Raw genomic sequence first — 21,116 nt, forward strand, 5'->3', positions numbered from 1 at the left:
TAATAGGAGCGACAAAGGGTGAGGGAATGTGAGAGTAAGTCAGAGTTGGAGGTGAAACTGAGTCGAAAATTGTAGCTCTGTTTGCGGTAGACGGAGAAATAAGTTCCCCGAGGATCTAATCTGCCATCTCCTTCCTTGTTATCCACCAAGATACCCTGTTTAATGCCCTGTATTGGCAAGGTCGGACAGGGCATTCCGAAAGCTCCAGGTGCAGTGACAAACATGTCTAACCGTCTGTACGCCTTAGTTTTCTGAAGCCTTTTGAACGAGACGAATCCTTGAGGATAATCACCAGTCCAACTCACATTTTTAGAGTAATATTCTATCTTTACTATCACTATAACAGAATCATGAGTCCCCCCTACTATCACCTACCATATGATCAATAGCATCTCATCACTCCATTCCCTTACTGTTACCATTTCTTTTTCTACCATCTATGCTCCACCAGACATCAGCGCTTTACGTCTCGTCGCTGTCAGCGATGCTCCGGCGACCATGAACGTGACCGAAGCATTCGACACTGTCGTCCTCACTGCTGCTACCGTCGTCGTCATCATCATCATCATCATCATCTCCACGTCCTGCGACGTGGTAGGGCCCCCTCACCAACTGGATGGTATGGGCTCTTTTGAGAACCTTTGCCTGAGTAGGATCTCCTCTCGCTTCCTGCCGCTCCGTCAGAAATCCAGTGCGGTCCTGGCCGACGACACCAGGTTCTGCGGGGAGTTCCTCCTCCTCCTGTCTAGTTCGCACTCGGACGTGGTCCAGTTTAGAGGGAGGACTCCCAACCACTTCCTCCACCGCCTTTTCTTCCTCGTTTTTGCCTCCGATGCTGACGAGGACCTCCCCCTGGGAAGACCCTTCTTCCCTCACCAGAGGCACCTTGTTCTTGTCACGTGGCCAGATGGGGAAGACTGGGAGTCTCGTTTCGATGTGGACACCTACTGTGGTGATGACGTGCTTACCAAGGTGTTCCACCGCCACCCACGCATCGTTTACCTGTTGGGGAAAAAAAGGTTTGGCCGATTAACGAAGAGATGCCCGCCCGTACCCGCAGTTCCAGAGGTTGTCCTGGGAGGGTAGAAAACATTACGAAGACTTCATGTGTTAACACTAGTAAAGATGCCAGTATGAAAGGAAGTGTTGGGAATATATATATATATATATATATATATATATATATATATATATATATATATATATATATATATATATATATATATATATATATATTATTTATTTATTTTGCTTTGTCGCTGTCTCCCGCGTTTGCGAGGTGGCGAATGGAAACTGACGAAAGGAATGGCCCAACCCACCCACATACACATGTATATACATACACGTCCCCACACGCAAATATACATACCCATACATCTCAATGTACACATATATATGCACACACAGACATATACATATATACACATGTACTTAATTCACACTGTCTGCCTTTATTCATTCCCATCGCCACCTCGCCACACATGGAATAACATCCCCCTCCCCCCTCATGTGTGCGAGATAGCGCTAGGAAAAGACAACAAAGGCCCCATTCGTTCACACTCAGTCTCTAGCTGTCATGCAATAATTCCCGAAACTACAGCTCCCTTTTCCACATCCAGGCCCCACAGAACTTTCCATGGTTTACCCCAGACGCTTCACATGCCCTGATTCAATCCATTGACAGCACGTCGATCCCGGTATACCACTTCGATCCAATTCACTCTATTCCTTGCCCGCCTTTCACCATCCTGCATGTTCAGGCCCCGATCACTCATAATCTTTTTCACTCCATCTGTCCACCTCCAATTCGGTCTTCCACTTCTCCTCGTTCCCTCCACCTCTGACACATATATCCTCTTGGTCAATCTTTCCTCACTCATTCTCTCCATGTGCCCAAACCATTTCAAAACACCCTCTTCTGCTCTCTCAACCATGCTCTTCTTATTTCCACACATCTCTCTTACCCTTACATTACTTACTCGATCAAACCACCTCACACCACATATTGTCCTCAAACATCTCATTTCCAGCACATCCACCCTCCTGCGCACAACTCTATCCATAGCCAACGCCTCGTAACCATACAACATTGTTGGAACCACTATTCCTTCAAACATACCCATTTTTGCTTTCCGAGATAATGTTCTCGACTTCCACACATTCTTCAAGGCTCCCAGAATTTTCGCCCCCCCCCTCCCCCACCCTATGATTCACTTCCGCTTCCATGGTTCCATCCGCTGCCAGATCCACTCCCAGATATCTAAAACACTTTACTTCCTCCAGTTTTTCTCCATTCAAACTTACCTCCCAATTGACTTGACCCTCAACCCTACTGTACCTAATAACTTTGCTCTTATTCACATTTACTCTTAACTTTCTTCTTTTACACACTTTACCAAACTCAGTCACCAGCTTCTGCAGTTTCTCACATGAATCAGCCGCTAGCGCTGTATCATCAGCGAACAACTGACTCACTTCCCAAGCTCTCTCATCCCCAACAGACTGCATACTTGCCCCTCTTTCCAAAATATATGTATCTATTTGTATAATTATCATCCCTAAGGTAGGGAAGAAAAAAATCTACCTCCCTATTTCCTACGTGTCGTAGAAGGCAACTAAAAGGGGTGGGAGCGGGGGACTAGATATCACCCACTCCCCTCCAGTTTTTCCAAAAAAAGGAACAGAGAAGGGGACCAAATAAGGATTTTCTCTCTTAGGCTTAATCCTCTGTTCTTAACGCTACCTCTCTAACGCGGGATATATATATTTGTAAGTGTATGTGTGTGTGTGTGTGTGTGTGTGTGTGTGTGTGTGTGTGTGTGTGTGTGTGTGTGTGCAAAAAAGAATGTAAGAAATTGAGTTCTAGATTCATGTGGGTAAAACTGAAAGTGGATGGCGAGAGATGGGTGATTATTGGTGCCTATGCACCTGGTCATAAGAAAAATCATGAGAGGCAAGTGTTTTGGGAGCAGCTGAGTGAGTGTGTTATCAGTTTTGGTGCACGAGATGGGTAATAGTGATGGGTGATTTAAGTGCGAGGGTAAGTAATGTGGCAGCTAGGGTATAACTTAGAGGTAGAGGGTATTCAATAGAGTGAATAGAAATGGTGAAGTGATCGTGGAGGTCTGGACTGAAAACGGACTTGTGATTGGTAACATCTGGTTTTGAAAGGGGGACTTACACAAGTATACGTATGTGAGTAGGACAGATGGTCAGCGTGCATCATTTCCGATTACGTACTAAATGACTAATTCATCTCTGATCATGACCTTGCATGGGTGAGGGTGAATATTTGAAATCAGAAAAGAGAAGTTCATTATGAGTGAGAAGAGAGTGGTGAGAGTAAGTGAGCTCAGATATGAGACTTGTGTGAAGAAATACCAAGCGAGAATGAGTATAGAATGGCAAAAGGTGAGAGTAACGAAGCTAGGGGAGTGGGTGAGGAATAGAAGGTATTTAGGGACGCAGTGCTGGTGTGTGTGAGAGATGCGTGTGGCATGCGTAAGGTAGGAGGTAGACAGATTAGAAAGTTAGTGAATGTTGGGATAAAATAGGGAAGTCGCTGGTGAATGAGAAAAGAGAGATAGTTGGGCAGTGCTTACAAGAAAGGAGTATAAATGAAAAGAGGAAGGCTCAGGGGTTAAAAAAGAAGTTAGATGAAAGATGGTATTAACGAATATCAATAAAGATGTTTTGGAAGGAGGTAAAGTGTGAAAAAAAAAAAAACATGAGAACAAATGGGAAGATCGGTGGTAACAGGTAGTAGTCAAGTCAGGGGGAAATGAAGTAAGTATTTTGAGGGACTGTTGAATGTGTTTGATGATAGGGTTGCAAATGTGAGGTGTTTAGGTCGAGGTGATATGAGAAGTGAGAGAGTCATGGCTTGTGGTTTGTTGAAGAAAGAGGAGGTAGTGAAAGCCTTGCATGAACTGAAAAGTAGCAATCCGGCTCAGCATTGCAGTGAATTTCTTAAGGAAGAGGGTGACTGTGTTGTTAATTGGTTATTCAAGAATTTCATTGTATGTATGGATCATGATGAGATGTCTCATGATTAGGGAGAATGGATATGCGGTGCTATTCTATAATGCCAAGGAGGCTAAAGGTGAGTGTTTAAACCACAGAGGTATAAGTTTGTTGAGTGTACCTTGTAAGCTGTATGGGAGGGTATTGATTAAGAGGGTGAAGGCATGTACAAAACATCAGACTGGACAGGAAGAGTGCGATTTCAGAAGCGGTAGAGGATTTGTGGATTAGGTGTTGACTTTAGAGAATGTATGTGAGAAATACTTAGATAAACAGATGGATTTCTATGTGGCATTAATAGATTTGGAGAAAGCATATGACAGGCTTGATACAGGTGCTTTGTGGAAAGTCTTAAGAGTATAGGGTATAGAAGGAAAGCTGCTAGAAGCAGTGAGAAGTTTTGACCAAGGATGTAAGGCATGTGTACGAGTAGGAGGAGAGGAGAGTGAATGTTTCCAGGTGATGGTTGATCTGCAGCAGGATGTGTGATGTCTCCAAGGCTGTTTGATTTGTATGTGGATGGGGTGGTGAGGGAGGTAAACGTGAGAGTCTTGGAAAGAGGGATGAGTATGACGCCTGTAAAGGATAAATGGACTTCAGAAGTGAGTCAGTTGTTCGCAGATGATACAGCACTGGTGATTGATTCGCGTGAGAAACTTTAGAGGTTTTTGACTGAGTTTAGAAGAGTGATGAAAGGAGGAATTTGAGAGTAACAGAATGACTGACTGAATAATTCTTAGCAAGGCTATTTGGTTTAGCAGGGTTGAAGGTCAGGTTATTTGGGGGTGTGAATTTGAACGGAGAAAAATTGGAGGAAGAGAAGTGTTTTAGATACTTGGAATGGTCATGGCAGCGAATGGAACCATGGACACGGAAGTGAATTATAGGGCAGGAAAGGGGACAAGAGTTCTGGAGTCACTTAGTATAGTAGTACCAACAACATTATAAGGATGAGAGTCATGGTCGGACGAGAAGGGAAGTGTTGGAAATGAAATGTTTGAGAACATATGTGTGTGAGGTGGTTTGATTGAGTAATAAGCAAAAGGGAAAGAGAGAAATACGGTAATGAAAAGAACGTAGTTGCGAGAGCTGATGAGGGTGTGTTGAAATGATCTGGATAGATGGAGAAAATGAGTTAGGAGAGGTTAACAAAGAGGATATATGTGTCAGAAGTGAAGCGAAGAAGGAAAATGGGTAGACTAAATTGGAGTTGGAAGGATGTGTTGAGAAAGATTTTGAATGATCTATGCCTGAACATGCAGGAGGGTGAAAGGCGTGCACGGGATAGAGCTAACTGGAACGATGTGGTATATCGGGGTCGACGTGCTGTCATTGGACTGAACCAGGGCATATGAAGCAGCCCGAGTCAACCATGGGTAAGGGTCATCAGGGAGTGAGGGTGATTATAGGTTGTTCTAGGAGGTTTTAGTAGGTCTGATGTGATCATCAGGGAGGTGAGGGGTGAGTATATGTACTTGAGGTAGGTCTGATGTGGTCATCAGGGAGATGAGGGTGAGTATGGGTTCTTGTAGTAGGTCTGATGTGGTCATCAGGGAGGTGAGGGTGAGTATAAGCTCTTGTAGTAGGTATGATGTGGTCACCAGGAAGGTGAGGGTGAGTATAGGTTCTTGTAGTAGGTCTGATGTGATCATCAGGGAGGTGAGGGGTGAGTATATGTACTTGAGGTAGGTCTGATGTGGTCATCAGGGAGATGAGGGTGAGTATGGGTTCTTGTAGTAGGTCTGATGTGGTCATCAGGGAGGTGAGGGTGAGTATAAGCTCTTGTAGTAGGTATGATGTGGTCATCAGGGAGTTGAGGGTGAGTATAGGTTCTTGTAGTAGGTCTGATGTGGTCATCAGGGAGGTGAGGGTGAGTATAGGTTCTTGTAGTAGGTCTGATGTGGTCATCAGGGAGGTGAGGGTGAGCATAGGTTCTTGTAGTAGGTCTGATGTGATCATCAGGGAGGTGAGGGTGAGTATGGGTTCTTGTAGTAGGTCTGATGTGATCATCAGGGAGGTGAGGGTGAGTATGGGTTCTTGTAGTAGGCCTGATGTGGTCATCAGGGAGGTGAGGGTGAGTATAAGCTCTTGTAGTAGGTATGATGTGGTCATCAGGGAGGTGAGGGTGAGTATAGGTTCTTGTAGTAGGTCTGATGTGATCATCAGGGAGGTGAGGGTGAGTATGGGTTCTTGTAGTAGGTCTGATGTGATCATCAGGGAGGTGAGGGTGAGTATGGGTTCTTGTAGTAGGTCTGATGTGGTCATCAGGGAGGTGAGGGTGAGTATGGGTTCTTGTAGTAGGTCTGATGTGGTCATCTGGGAGGTGAGGGTGAGTATGGGTTCTTGTAGTAGGTCTGATGTGGCTCATCTGGGAGGTGAGGGTGTGCACAGGTTCTTACAGCAGGTCTAGTGTGGCTATCAGGGAGGTGAGGGTGTACACAGGTTCTCACCGCAGGTTTGATGAGGTCATTAGGAAGGACAAAGCCGGCGGCGCCATCGTCTCTGAGTTCCATGGTGAAGACGAGCGGGATCTTGCCTACTCCAGCCGCCCAGTCGTCTGCTGCACCCGAGGCTGGGTCTGTTGGAACATGACACTAACTCAAGATCAACACCTCCACACCAACACACACACAGACACACACACACACACACTGTAGTTAACAAAGCAGTAAAAGCAGCTTTACGAGACTTGTAGAACTGGAGCAGGAGTTGACAACCGTGGCATCATATTCACTCTACTACCACTCGAAACCCCTAAAGCAGAGAACCGTCTACGATCCTACACTAACCACATGGGTTTACGTTTTCTTTGCAAGAGACTTTCATTCTTGAAGACGCTCTTTGCAAACACAGTGACTCAGTGCGCAAGAATAACATTTCCTCAGAGGTAAATACTTACACAGAATCTCAGCTGGGCTTCCCACCTGGTACGTCTCACCCTCAGCCTGCTTTATAGCTCGGGCCATTTCGTTGGCAACAAAAGTCTGTGGAACAGAGGAAAGCACAATTAGCTTACCGAGGGAGGAAGAGCAAGCAGAGAAAACGAGCGGATCGAGACCGAGATAAAACGAGCAGATCGAGACAGTGAGTGAGCTAAACAAGCAGACTAAGACAATGACTAAGGCTGTCTTTGTGATGTTGATCATGTGAGATTTCCAAGACAGAGTGAAGGATAGGGTTATGCCCAACGTGTTTATGTCATCACAGGGTTGAATTGTGGCGTTTTTCAGATTGAACAGAGGGGTAAGATATGAATCTTACTCACGCTAGGATATAGGGAGAAATTGCCTTTTGGCACCATCAGATTTGACTACATAGTGACTTTTTATCCCGAGCTGCTGCCCATGTCTGAACTGAGAGCGGATATAAGTTCAGTATGAGAAAGAGAACGACTATCAGAAGAAGGAGGGAAGCGACCTCAGGTGTGGGAGGGACGAACATCATTAACGATAGGTTAGGAGAGGCAAGGCGCCACATCACCGACCACGAAGGAAACAGACCCACCTGTAAACCATAAAACCATCTACCAGAAAGAAATAGAACTTAATCACTAGAGAGAAAGAGAAAAAAGATATTAAGAATGAAACCACAACTTTGTCAGTATTGGCGAATGGATAAGAGACATGTCCTCATAGAGGAGAGGTCGCAATACTCACCAAGCGGTTAATGTTGGCTCTGGTGACCATGGAGGTGTAGCCCCAAGGGTGAAGGATGAGCTGCCCGTACGAGTGGAAGCTCAGGTACGCCTGCAAGACTACTATCTATTACTCTCTGAACCCACGCCCTGTTACTCCCTGACCCACACCATGTTACTCCCTGACCCACGCCTTGTTACTTCTTGACTCACGCCCTCTCCTCCTACATGCTCTGTAACCCTCCCTGGCCCTTGTACTCACTCTGCCACATGCCCTTTTACTCTCTGACAAACCTTCTACATGATGTGTTACTCCCTGGTCTACGCTCTCTCCCTGCTACACGCCCAGTTACTGTATGGCACACGTCCTCTCCCTGTCAGACGCCTCGTCACACACACACACATACACACATAAATTCAAGTTGCTCCCTCACACATGTTCATATTTCCCTCCTTACATGCGTCTAAGTTATTCCTACCCACATGCCCAAGTTATTCTCAGTTATTCCCACTCATACTCAGCTTATCCAGACTTGCATGCCATAGTTATCTGACACTCACACCTCTTCTTACTTCCTATCACTCGTTAGTAAAGTTAAGAGCTATATGTTATGTCCTCTCTGTAACTAATACCAATGGTCATATATATATATATATATATATATATATATATATATATATATATATATATATATATATATATATATATATATATATATATATATATATATATATATATACGAACAAAGTGCATAGGAACCCACACCTTCATAGAACATACAAACCTCCAACAGCCAGGATCGAACCCGGGACCCCTGTGCCACGGGGCGGAAATGCTACCGCTAGGCTATGGGCCTGGCTAATAGGAAATAACCATTCGAATACTATGTACTCGAATACCCTTCGTCTCACATTGGTGAGCAACGGGGTCTACACCGGTCATTTCCCAACTGGCGCACATAGCCAGCAGATAGCATTTTACCGAACCTAACTGTACAACGCGGAGGTATATGAATACGAACAAAGTGCATAGGAACGCCCACCTTCATAGAACACTTTGTTCGTATTCATTTACCTCCGCGTTGTACAGTAGGGTTCGGTAAAATGCTATGTGCTGGCTATGTGCGCCTGTTGGGAAATGACCGGTGTAGACCCCGTTGCTCACCAATGTGAGACGAAGGGTATTCGAGCACATAGTATTCGAATAGTTATTTCCTATTAGCCAGACCCATAGCCTAGCGGTAGCATTCTCGCCTGTGGCACAGGTGCCCCGGGTTCGATCCTGGCTGTTTGAGATTTGTATGAGGTAAATGCAAGAGTTTTGGAAAGAGGGGCAAGTATGAAGTCTGTTGGGGATGAGAGAGCTTGGGAAGTGAGTCAGTTGTTGTTCGCTGATGATACAGCGCTGGTGGCTGATTCATGTGAGAAACTGCAGAAGCTGGTGACTGAGTTTGGAAAAGTGTGTGGAAGAAGAAAGTTAAGAGTAAATGTGAATAAGAGCAAGGTTATTAGGTACAGTAGGGTTGAGGGTCAAGTCAATTGGGAGGTGAGTTTGAATGGAGAAAAACTGGAGGAAGTAAAGTGTTTTAGATATCTGGGAGTGGATCTGGCAGCGGATGGAACCATGGAAGCGGAAGTGGATCATAGGGTGGGGGAGGGGGCGAAAATCCTGGGGGCCTTGAAGAATGTGTGGAAGTCGAGAACATTATCTCGGAAAGCAAAAATGGGTATGTTTGAAGGAATAGTGGTTCCAACAATGTTGTATGGTTGCGAGGCGTGGGCTATGGATAGAGTTGTGCGCAGGAGGATGGATGTGCTGGAAATGAGATGTTTGAGAACAATGTGTGGTGTGAGGTGGTTTGATCGAGTGAGTAACGTAAGGGTAAGAGAGATGTGTGGAAATAAAAAGAGCGTGGTTGAGAGAGCAGAAGAGGGTGTTTTGAAGTGGTTTGGGCACATGGAGAGGATGAGTGAGGAAAGATTGACCAAGAGGATATATGTGTCGGAGGTGGAGGGAACAAGGAGAAGAGGGAGACCAAATTGGAGGTGGAAAGATGGAGTGAAAAAGATTTTGTGTGATCGGGGCCTGAACATCCAGGAGGGTGAAAGGAGGGCAAGGAATAGAGTGAATTGGAGCGATGTGGTATACCGGGGTTGACGTGCTGTCAGTGGATTGAAGCAAGGCATGTGAAGCGTCTGGGGTAAACCATGGAAAGCTGTGTAGGTATGTATATTTGCGTGTGTGGACGTATGTATATACATGTGTATGGGGGGGGGGGGGGTGGGCCATTTCTTTCGTCTGTTTCCTTGCGCTACCTCGCAAACGCGGGAGACAGCGACAAAGTATAATAATAATAATAATAATAATATATATATATATATATATATATATATATATATATATATATATATATATATATATGATGCCAATGGTCATATAGATAATACCAGTGGCCATGTAGGTAACGCCACTGGTTATATGATAATGTAAATATAAATATAGAATACCAGTGGTTATACATATTATACCACTGGTCACATACTACTGATCATGTAGATGATACCAGGTGTCATCTAGCCTTATAAATGATTTTACGCAGGAATGTTAGGATATTTCTAAATTACACCGGCTATGGACACCCGTAGCCAGAACCTCTAGAGAGAGAATCAGTGATGGTAGTTAGAAATGAGGCTGGTCAGAACCCCTACAGATAGGATCAGGGCTGGGAAATAGGGGTAAAGCAGGCCAGAATCCCATCAGATATCACATATGAGAATTTGGCCTGCATCAGGACGAACAACAGTGTTTGAGAGAGTGGCAGTGAGTGGGTCTGACCTCTGTACGGTCCAGCTCCTCCAGCAGTACATCCCTCACAGCTCTGGACTCCGGCTCGCTGAAGGCCTGAGGGCCGCGGTATATGGTCGAACAAGGCCTCTCACTCGTCCCTTTCTCTGCCAGGAGGCAACAAGGGAAGAAAAGTAATAATACTCAATAAGCTCAAAATAACCGTATATCTTTATATTATTTACGACTCTAATCACCAGTCAAATAGACGGCTAAGAAAAATTCAAACACACACACACACACAAGGCAAGATTGATGGGCTTGGAACATACGAAGTACCACAGGAGATCGAAAATACTCAAACATTACAGACTAAAAAAAAAAGATGGGATACATGATAATACATGCACGGCAGTAAGTAGATAACACGAAGAATGATGTTTTAAAACTGAAAACATCACAGTAAGAAAGACCCCAAGATTATCATAAAGTCTGCATCCAAAGAGAAATAAGAAATGAAACATATTCCGTCGTAAATGGACCTGTGTCCTGCGAAAGAGTGACAGATATTTTCTAATAACAAACACGAGGACCTGACGAACTTGCGATTGACAGAAATGCAAGTTACGTTGCGGAGGAGAGACACAGTCTGGTTGGACAGAAAAGACATGTGATGAGAGTCCTGCAATTCTGACAAACTCTCCTTGTATATAGTCGTGGAAAGTTAGGAAGTTAGCGTGATGCTACATCATCCTACCACGGAGTTGCCTCTTGGTAAGACATTTCTTATTACCACACGCTAGCTTGAAGATCAAACTCTCTTGGCAGACCTAATGTTCAGGGAGACCTTCCCATAACAGGTATCTTCACAGGGGCAATGTATTATCCACCTGACGTACGTAAGAGAGGTGCATGGACGTCATATGCAGTGAAGAAGTATGAGTGACTGGGAGGTGTACAAGAAGAAGTGGCAAGGAGATAAGAAGAAGGAGCAAGCGCTGAAAAATAGTACAGTTTTGGATGGTATTGCTGTAGAATTTATCTAAAAAGAGGGTGACTGTGTTTTTGATTAGGTGGTAAGGATATTCGGTGGATGTATGGATAATGGTGAAAGTGCCTGAGGATTGGAGTAATGCATGCATAGTGCCTTTGTACAAAAGCACAGGAGATGAAGGTGAGTGCTCAAACTACAGAGGCATAAGTTTATTGAGTATTCTTGGGAAATTATACAGGAGGGTATTGACTGAGAGGGTGAAGGCATGTACAGAGTATCAGACTGGGGAAGAGCAGTACAGGTTTCAGAAGTGGTAGAAGATGTGTGGATCAGGTGTTTGCTTTGAAGAATGAATTTGTATGTAGCATTTATGGATCTGGAGAAGGCATATGATAGGGTTGATAGAGATGCTTTGTTGAAGGTCTTAAGAGTATATGGTGTGGGAGGTAAGGTTCTAGGAGCAGTGAAAAGTTTTTACCAAGGAGGTAAGGCACGTGTTCATGTAGGAAGAGAGGAGAGTGATTGGTTCCTGGTGAATATCGGTCTGCGGCAGGGGTATGTGATCTCCCCATGGTTGTTTAATTTGTTCATGGATGGGATGGTTAGGGAGGTAAATGCAAGAGTTTTGGAGAGAGGGGCGAGTATGCAGTCTGTTGGGGATGAAAGGGCCTGGCAAGTGAGTCAGCTATTGTTCACTAGATGATACAGCTCTGGTGGCTGATTCGAGTGAGAAACTGCAGAAGTTGGCGACTGAGTTTGGAAAAGTGTGTGAAGGGAGAAAGTTGAGAGTGAATGTGAATAAGAGCAAGGTTATTAGGTTCAGTAGGGTTGAGGGACAAGCTAATTGGAATGTAAGTTTGAATTGAGAAAAACTGGAGGAAGTGAAGTGTTTTAGGTATCTGGGAATGAACGTAGGAGCGGGTGGAACCATGGAAGCGGAAGCGAGTCACAGAGTGGGGGGAGGAGGCGAAGGGTCTGAGAGCGATGAAGAACGTGTGGGAGAGAACGTTATCTTGGAAAGCAAAAATGAGTCTGTTTGAAGGAATAATGGTTCCAACAATGTTATATGGTTGCATGGCATGGGCTGTAGATAGGGTTGTACGGAGGAAGGTGGATGTGTTCGAAATGAAATGTTTAAGGACAATGTGTGGTGTGAGGTGGTTTGATCGAAGTAATGAAAGGGTAAGAGAGATGTGTGGAAATAAAAGAGTGTGGTTAAGAGAAAAGGTGAGGGTGTGTTGAAGTGATATGGACGTATGGAGAGCATGAGTGAGGTAAGCATTGTCAAAGAGGATAAATGTGTCAGAGGTGGAGGGAACAAGGAGAAGCGGAAAACGAACTTGGAGGTGGAAGGGTGGAGTGAAAAAAATTTCTTAGCGATCGGGGCTGTGAACATACACGAGGGTGAGATCCATGCAATGAATGGAGTGAACTGGAACGATGTGGTATACCAGGGTCGAAAGTGCTGTCAACGGACTGAACCAAGGCATGTGAAACGTCTGGGGTAAACCATGGAAAGGTCTGCGGGGCCTGGATGTGGATAGGGAGCTATGGTTTCAGTGCATTACACATGACAGCTTTACAGTAATCAATGTTTACCATTAAATATATAATGAATGTCACATAATACTACTACAGTTTAACCAATAGGTAATTTCACATCACTTAATGTTCACCATCAAATACATAATGGATGTCCACACAACACTACTGCAGTTCAACCAATAAGTAACTTTATATCATTTTACGTTTAACAGATCACAACATGTATGATGTATAAACCATAAGATTCGTTCTCTAAAGCATCCCGTACTATGTAGATCGCCTTCACTCATGCGTTTATCCAAAGCGTAGAAGTATCCAACCCTACCTCGATCTCAAGCTCCTTTGTGATTACTTAATTAGTAACTATCATGACCGCCCAGTCATGTAATTCCTAAACTGTACACTTACGGCCGATTGGCTGCTTGAGTTCAGTGGCCGTTCTTTACTTTTCACTTTACCACACCCAACGCAGGTACCGACCAGCCCCGAGGGAAGGATGAACATCTGGTACTGGCTGCGGGCCGACTCCTGCGCCCGGGATTCGAACCCATTCGGACTAAGTGATGATCAGTAACACTACACTGCAGTAGCCTGTGTGTGTGTGTGTGTGTGTGTGTCTTTTCCACTACTGTGCTTACCTCCCCAGTGGTAGCCGAAGTTTCTGTTGAGATCGACTCCAGGGCATCTCGTTTGCTTTGTCTCTCCTCGGTTCTTCCGCCATAAGCGATCCTGAGAAGAGAAGAGACATGGGCAGATGATGACCTGCACATACTGGGCAGATCAGATACTTCTCGTACTAACACATGGCTAGCATCCAACATACGCTCATACGCTCAACATTTTCCCTCCCAAGAAAAATGACACATCGTCACGCTCAGTATGAGTGTTGCGAGCTCTTCTGGAATCAACGTAAAGTCAAATCCAGAACTCTATGGGAAGGTTGAATCCCGTTCGAAAAGGGGAATTTGTATGTTTTTATTTAGATGAATTCCTACACTATGACGAAGAGGACAGGATGTTTTGTGTAATATAAAAAAGGGGATTTTCGCAATTTTGAATTTTGTTTTGCCATTAGAACCTCGCGCTACGAAAGCCACATTGGTCATCAAAGAGAATGGAATGAGACTTTAAGATCTTGAGAAAGTGGGAGTTTAGGAGATTGTGAAAGACTCAAGAGCAACCGAAAGTGAGGGCAGTGGGTCGATAGGTGGCAGAGTTGAAACAGTCTCCTTTATTGTGAACGGGCTGCACCAAGGCAGGCTTCCAAGGGGAAGAATAGTCTGGGATCATAGACAGAGATGAAATATGCTCGGACGACACTGCATGAGAAGATTTATAAGATGGCAAAGGCTTATGTTGGAGGTTGGAGACGTGGAATCGTCCAAAGTTAAGTTAGAGGAAATTAAGGTCCAGACAGAGTAGTTCTTATCAGGTGGAGAGTTTGCTATAGATTGATAAGTTCAGAAGAGAGAAGGAAAGGTTGAATTATGGAAATCACCATTTGAGATGCTTTTGGTTGAGGACCAGAGAGGCTGAAGTCAGATCAACTGAAGTTCTTTTCATGTAGGTATGGTTGACTCTACGATGAACAGCTTTGCCGTGATTCCCAGACGACTAGAAATGTATGTATCGTGTTAAACCTCAAAACCCGAGCGTTTGAAGTTCACGATCAATTCTCATAGGGGCACTGGAGCAGGGGGAGCGGGGGCGTGGCCAACCTCTACTCGAGGAACGTGTGTGTGTGTGTGTGTGTGTGTGTGTGTGTGTGTGTGTGTGTGTGTGTGTGTGTGTGGCTTCGTACAAACTGAGAGGCATGTGACTGAGGCATGCCCATTAACAGGGAATGTCAGACAGTCTTATAATATCAACAGATTAGAAGATTTATTCGTCGATATTCAAGATGTATTCTTGTTCAAATAGTGCTTTGCTCTTTTGGTGTTACCTTTGTTTATTTTTGTTTTGTTTAATCTTATTAATATCTTGTGGACTACAATTATCTTTGTATGTTCTTATTGCAGTATGGACACATAAGTGTGGCTGGGGGCTTAGAGGGTGATGACAGAGTATTGCTGGAAGGTTGGAGGGAGATGACAGGATGTGACTGGAGGCCAGAAGGGAGAAGACAGGATGTGCTAAAAGCTAGAAGGGAGGTAACAGGGTGTGGCTGGAAACTAGAAGGGAAGAGACAAGGTGTGGCTGAAAACTGAAAGGAAGGTGACAAGAAGTGGCTGGAAGCTGGAAGGGAGGTAACAAAGTGCGGCTGGAAGCTAAAGGGGAAAAACAGGGTTTGGCTGGAAGCTAGAGGGTATATGATAGGTTTTGGCTGGAAACGAGAAGAGAAATGATAGAGTGGATCTGGTAGCCGGAAAGGATGTGATAGACTGTGGCTTGAAGCTAGGAGGGAGGGGGAAGGATGTGGCTTGAGTCTGGATGACGGATGGTAGGGTAAGATTGGGAGTGGCTGAAAACTGGGCGAGGGGTGTTAAGGTATGGTTGGGTGTGGCTGGAAGCTGGAAGACGGGTGGTAAGGTATGGTTGGGTGTGGCTGGAAGCTGGAAGACGGGTGGTAAGGTATGGTTGGGTGTGGCTGGAAGCTGGAAGACGGGTGGTAGGGTATGGTTGGGTGTGGCTGGAAGCTGGAAGACGGTGGTAGGGTATGGTTGGGAGTGGCTGAAATCTGGGCGAGGGATGTTATGGTATGGTTGGGAGTGGCTGGAAGCTGGAGACGGGTGGTAGGGTATGGTTGGGTGTGGCTGGAAGCTGGAGGACGGGTGGTAGGGTATGGTGGGGAGAGGCTGGAAGCTGGGTGGGTGGAGCAAGACTCACGTGGGTCCAGGTGTAGACGTATCCGTCAGGGTTGGTCAAGGGTATGATGCGCCACTCGATCTCCCGCGTCAGCGTCGGCGACTGCAGCAGGCGACCCACCACGTTCAGCGCAGCCGCTGGGCTGATCCACTCGCGGGCGTGGATACCTGCAGCAGGAGGTGAGATGAGTGGCTAGGGCACGACTGAGAGAGAGAGAGAGAGAGAGAGAGAGAGAGAGAGAGAGAGAGAGAGAGAGAGAGAGAGAGAGAGAGAGAGAGAGAGAGAGGTATGAACAGTACTGTTTTATTCTATTCATAAACCAGTGTCACTCCCGTGATAATTTCAGCTATTACCTGTACCCATATACGCATTATATAAAGTAGAATATGTTTGTGATATACGCACCAGCCCGCCGCGCGCGGAGGAAAGTTTGTCGACACCGAGGACAATGGTTCATATAGGTGACATCAGAATACCCGGACCAATTAGAAAGGACATGCCAATGCCAACGAACTCAAAAAGCCACCGGGAAGCGGTAGTCACTCGATTCTGAACACAACACAAGGCAAGACAGCACCTCCCTGCATATGAGAGCTACCTATCCCAGCTCCGTACATGAGCGCAACGCCCATCTCCCTATTCACGAAGGGATTGAGGACATACCGGGAAAATCGTCGAGTGTACACTTTGAAGAAAGACGCTCTCAGCCGAGATCAGATGTGGTGAGCTGGATGACCGACACACGCCATCTTCAGTCGCGGTCCCGTGTGTGATCAGACGACGTCAAGAGACGTTAAAGCTACTGCCTTCTCTTGCCTGCATGTGTTCTTGGCTGCCGTGCGAGCCAGCTGACGGAGACGAGAGGATTAACAGCTCTACTCGGCTACCGAAGTGCTCGCTCCAGAGAGCAGGATCGAGGACGAAAACCGTAGCCCACACCTTGAACCGACAACCCCCTGGTTGTCAGACAACCGTCGGTTGCGAGAGTCAGCTCCATAAACTCATCACCTCGAGCGAGCGAGCTACTGTGTGGCCCCAGCCACCGCTAACGGACTCGACACAGCCCCGCGAAGACAGTGGCCGAAAACAGCGTCTGTAACCGCAGTGGGCTGAACTCGTCCTTCGACCATAAAGTCTCAGTCTTCCTGTTACACAAGGGTAGTCGCGAGCCAGCCTAGACCTGCACGAAGGCGGCAACATCATGATGCGAATTACTCCTAATCCATTACAGAGATAACATTGAGAAGTGAATCACTATTAATCAATTACGGTGACAGATAATCAGAATCAAAATGACAGGAAAATAAAGTGAAGTGAACTAAATGATGACACCAAACCACCAGGACTCACTAAAGCATTATAGAGAAGTCACCCCAGAACTTAAGCATCCGATAAGTTGGCATAACACTATGTTAGTGCGACTGGTTGTATGAATGATACTAACCCCAGCTGATCTGTAAACGAGTACCAGAATACATCGTGAATGTGTGTCATGCCTTTGATTGGATCTAACTCAAGACATGAAGTACTATTCACATGTATTAAGAACCTACTACAAGTAAGTTCCTTCCCCCAGTACACTGCCCGCATCCAGAGTGTGCAAGATGACTGTTGTCGTCACAGCCACACACAAGCTTCGTCTCTATATAACAACGTAAATAAACACGTAACATGACTTCCCAGTATCCTTTCCTTTGTTTTTCCGTCGCATGGTACAAGGCTTGCCCTTAAATCCACCAAGATCAATAAGCCGAAAGAGTCTCATCATAGCTAAATATCTGATGGTGTGCTGAGAGACTAGTCTCTAAGGGACAGATGAGTTACGATATTGATCTGGGTACTAGCTATGGCCAGTGTGACAACCGCCTCCCAGATGTAAGACCAGTGACGGCAGAACAACACCAGGAACAAACGAAGAAATGGTCTTAATTACTCACCTACTGTACTCGAGCCGTCATGTGTGATGCATCGAAACCACAATTCGCTATCCTTACATAATCAACTGGAATGGTGAAATCTACTCGAAGCGAGAGTCTCACTGCATTGGAAAGACATCGCTGAAATGCTTTGACACAAGCTGCCTCAGAAAGTGGAAGCAACCCGTCACTCTCGGTTACATTTTCTCAGGTAACAGTGATACTGACCGTGGAGTGCAGCGCTTCAGGGATCTGTACAATAGCCCTAGCTGGGCACGACGCTCCAGGCTACATATACCGTAGTGTAAATGACCCACAGACCCAACTCCGTCCCGACATACCACTGGTTACTCTCCCTACATACAGTACAGTAAAGCAGCTCCACAATATCATGACGGAATACATTCAGTTAAAGTTACTGTAAATTTGACAGGCAACAAAGCTGCACATCCTCCGTTCTGCAAGACCTAGTGAGATCATGGCATCGTTGGATGTGGAGAGCCTTTTCACGAACGTCCCTGTTGAGTCAGATAAAAGATAAAGATAAGAATGCCAGTCAAAATACCCCCTTTGACTCAATGTATTCCCAACGACAAGAATGTCAGCCACACACCTCCTTTGACTCAATGCTTTCTCAAAGACAAGAATGTCAGCCACACATCTTTGAGTCAATGCTTTCTCAAAGACAAGAATGTCAGCCACACATCTTTGAGTCAATGCTTTCTCAACAACAGTAATGCTAGCCACACATCTTTGAGTCAATGCTTTCTCAACAACAGTAATGCCAGCCACATACCTCCTTTGACTCCATGTTTTCTCAAATACAAGAATGCCAGCCACGTACCTCCCTCGATGAAAATGATGGGCTTCTTGCTGGAGGTGTAGTCTGCATCGGAGGTGATGGTGAGGAGGTAGAGCGGACGGTTCTCCACACTGCGTCCCACCTCCCTAAGCTTCACCAGCTCAGGGTGTCGGACAGGCAGGTCCTCCACATGTGCCATAATCTGCAAGTGACAGACGTAAATGATGTCTCGAGTCTCCTCAAGAATAAAAGTCTTCCTTTCAAATGTTGCGTGAAGAATTCATGAATGAGTTTTGCGAAGACCTTACCAATAGACTGCAGACAAAAGACCTCAAGGGAGAGACTTACAGTTCGAGACTTCATACTTAGGGATGCGCAAAGAAAGACCTTGTAACTGGAACAGAGCGTATGATGGTTCTCGAGACTTACTTACCTCCTCGTACTTCATGAAGCGATTGTACGTGACGGCGCCTTTGCTGATGGGTACTGCTCGGAGGGAGGGACCGTCCGCCTGCAGCACCCTGAAAGTACAGAAAATGGAAAGTCTCTCTCTCTCTCTCTCTCTCTCTCTCTCTCTCTCTCTCTCTCTCTCTCTCTCTCTCTCTCTCTCTCTCTCTCTCTCTCTCTCTCTCTTCCGTTTATCGGCCCACATTCTAGACAAGTCTGTACAAAGCTTAAAATCAATATGATATAAATCAAATATAGCCAAAACAAAGAACTCACTATAAGATAGAATCTTATAGAATATTTACTTTGGACTAAGACAATGCTTATCCTAAGCGACGGGCGAATTAGGCAACAAGAGGATACCAGGAGTTATGTAAGACCTAATGTGGTGGTTTGTTTCAGCCGTGACCCGCGAGATGGCAGACAGACAAGTTGCCGCGTCGTCTGCTTCATTGTTTTGATCTAGTCCACATACACCGCAACACCACGCGAGGTGTAGAGACGTGCCACCAAACGCTTCAGGTTAGGTTCAAGTCCAATATCAGATGCACAACTTCAGGCGAGTCACGGAACCTGCTTGTGTGTGTGTGTGTGTCTGTGTGTGTGTCTGTCTGTCTGTCTGTACCAAAAAAAGCTTCTGTTCATTGCCATTCGGCTTTATGATTCACTTCCACAGATCTTGCGGTTGTTACATTCACCAGTTCTCCGCGTGGTGAGGAGTCTATTCCTACGTCCGACACCCTTCACTCACTTTATGGTAAATCCTGTAAAGTTCGAACGAATAACTTCATTTTCTTTTTAGTTTTTCTCTTTTCTTGTCACCAGCTCCAGGTGTCATGGATCTGACCCTCTCACACTATTGTTACTTCAGCTTCCCTTTTCTTTCCAGACCTTCAGTTCCTCTTTCTTCTTCGTTATGTACACACGGTAAAAAAAGAATCTTGTCACTTTTTGTGTGTAAAAATGTGAAACTACGAACGAAAGATATTGAGAAATGCCCATTGCTCTGGCCTTACTTTGATCACTGATAGCCCGGCTTTCGTGATATTGCAACCTATTTCATATTCGATGGAAATTATTCAAAAATGGGTTATCACAGCTATTAAGAAGCTTATCACACATTAACAACACGAGTCACAGTGATCATTTCGAAATGAATTGGACTCATCGGGAAAGGTACATTTTCTTTTTTTACGGTAGCTCAAGAGGATATTGATCTTGACAATACAGTTATCATGGATATGACTGTAATCATGTTATACTGTATCTTGTCCTCAGGGTAATGCATTACCCCGCACTTCTAACTCTGACGGAACTGAACATAGTGGAAGTTGTAATTGCTAACTTTGTGATATGGTCAGTTAGGGACGTCTATTTTTGGAAATACAAATACACTGACTTGTGTATTGCATATTTCTCCTATTCAACTGAAATGTTATAGAGTATTGAGGTGGTATAAAGAATAAGTGAATTATTACAGCGTTCATCTTACTAGGTTTGGTGTCTGGGGTGACGACAACAGCTGCAGGAGGTAAACAGTATGACGTTTGTTGCAAAACAAAGAAGAAAAACGTAACACTCAATGATCATTAATACGTAATACTTAGTCAAAATTTCACCAGTTTATCATGGATGAATTTTTATTGTAACATCAACCATATTCTGTCTGCGTTGTTATAAAAAAAATTTTAGATAAACAACAACAAAAAACCACTCTTTTATCTCCACTCAGAGTTTGAATAATCCGTACTACGCAAGATATATTTTTCACTCATACAAGAGTATGGTGCCCATTCCTATCATAACAGTTCAAGATTTAGTATCAATTCTTGTATTATGAATGATTAACTAATAAAGTACAGGAGGATGTCACATCATTTTTCTCAGTCCTATATATATCATTATTCATATCATTATGGCTTTCATTGTAATGAAATAAAGAGCATTATCTTTTTGTACAATAACTGTAAGCTATAACTTTATTAGGCTCAAGATGGTGTGGGGTGCGTGATATCAGCTATTAGTAGAGTTATAGTGAATAATATTCGTTTTCTTTTACTGTAATTATCAACGAAGAGAATGGAGCCCTTACCTCCGTTAACTTTCTTATTTTGGTAGAGGCTGCGCTATTTGTTTTTCGCGGCATTGCAATACATTATTTAGGT

The 21,116-nt window shown here is 44.8% G+C and overlaps 1 protein-coding gene across 1 annotated transcript in view; it reads right to left on the minus strand.

Annotated features, from left to right (window-relative positions):
• Positions 1–301: 301 nt before the first annotated feature.
• Positions 302–21,116, minus strand: part of LOC139765639 (carboxypeptidase B1-like) — a 54,439-nt gene continuing 33,624 nt past the window's right edge. The window contains exons 6-14 of the mRNA XM_071693327.1: positions 18,938–19,025; positions 18,547–18,706; positions 15,808–15,953; positions 13,620–13,710; positions 10,494–10,609; positions 7,680–7,769; positions 6,923–7,007; positions 6,474–6,601; positions 302–1,002 (exon numbers count right to left, since the gene is read on the minus strand). Of these exons, the coding sequence (XP_071549428.1) occupies positions 463–1,002; positions 6,474–6,601; positions 6,923–7,007; positions 7,680–7,769; positions 10,494–10,609; positions 13,620–13,710; positions 15,808–15,953; positions 18,547–18,706; positions 18,938–19,025 (1,444 nt within the window). The 3' untranslated portion in view covers positions 302–462. The remainder of the gene's footprint in view (positions 1,003–6,473; positions 6,602–6,922; positions 7,008–7,679; positions 7,770–10,493; positions 10,610–13,619; positions 13,711–15,807; positions 15,954–18,546; positions 18,707–18,937; positions 19,026–21,116) is intronic.

This window comes from Panulirus ornatus, chromosome 55 (assembly GCF_036320965.1).
Source record: "Panulirus ornatus isolate Po-2019 chromosome 55, ASM3632096v1, whole genome shotgun sequence".
Classification (NCBI taxonomy): Eukaryota; Metazoa; Arthropoda; class Malacostraca; order Decapoda; family Palinuridae; genus Panulirus; species Panulirus ornatus.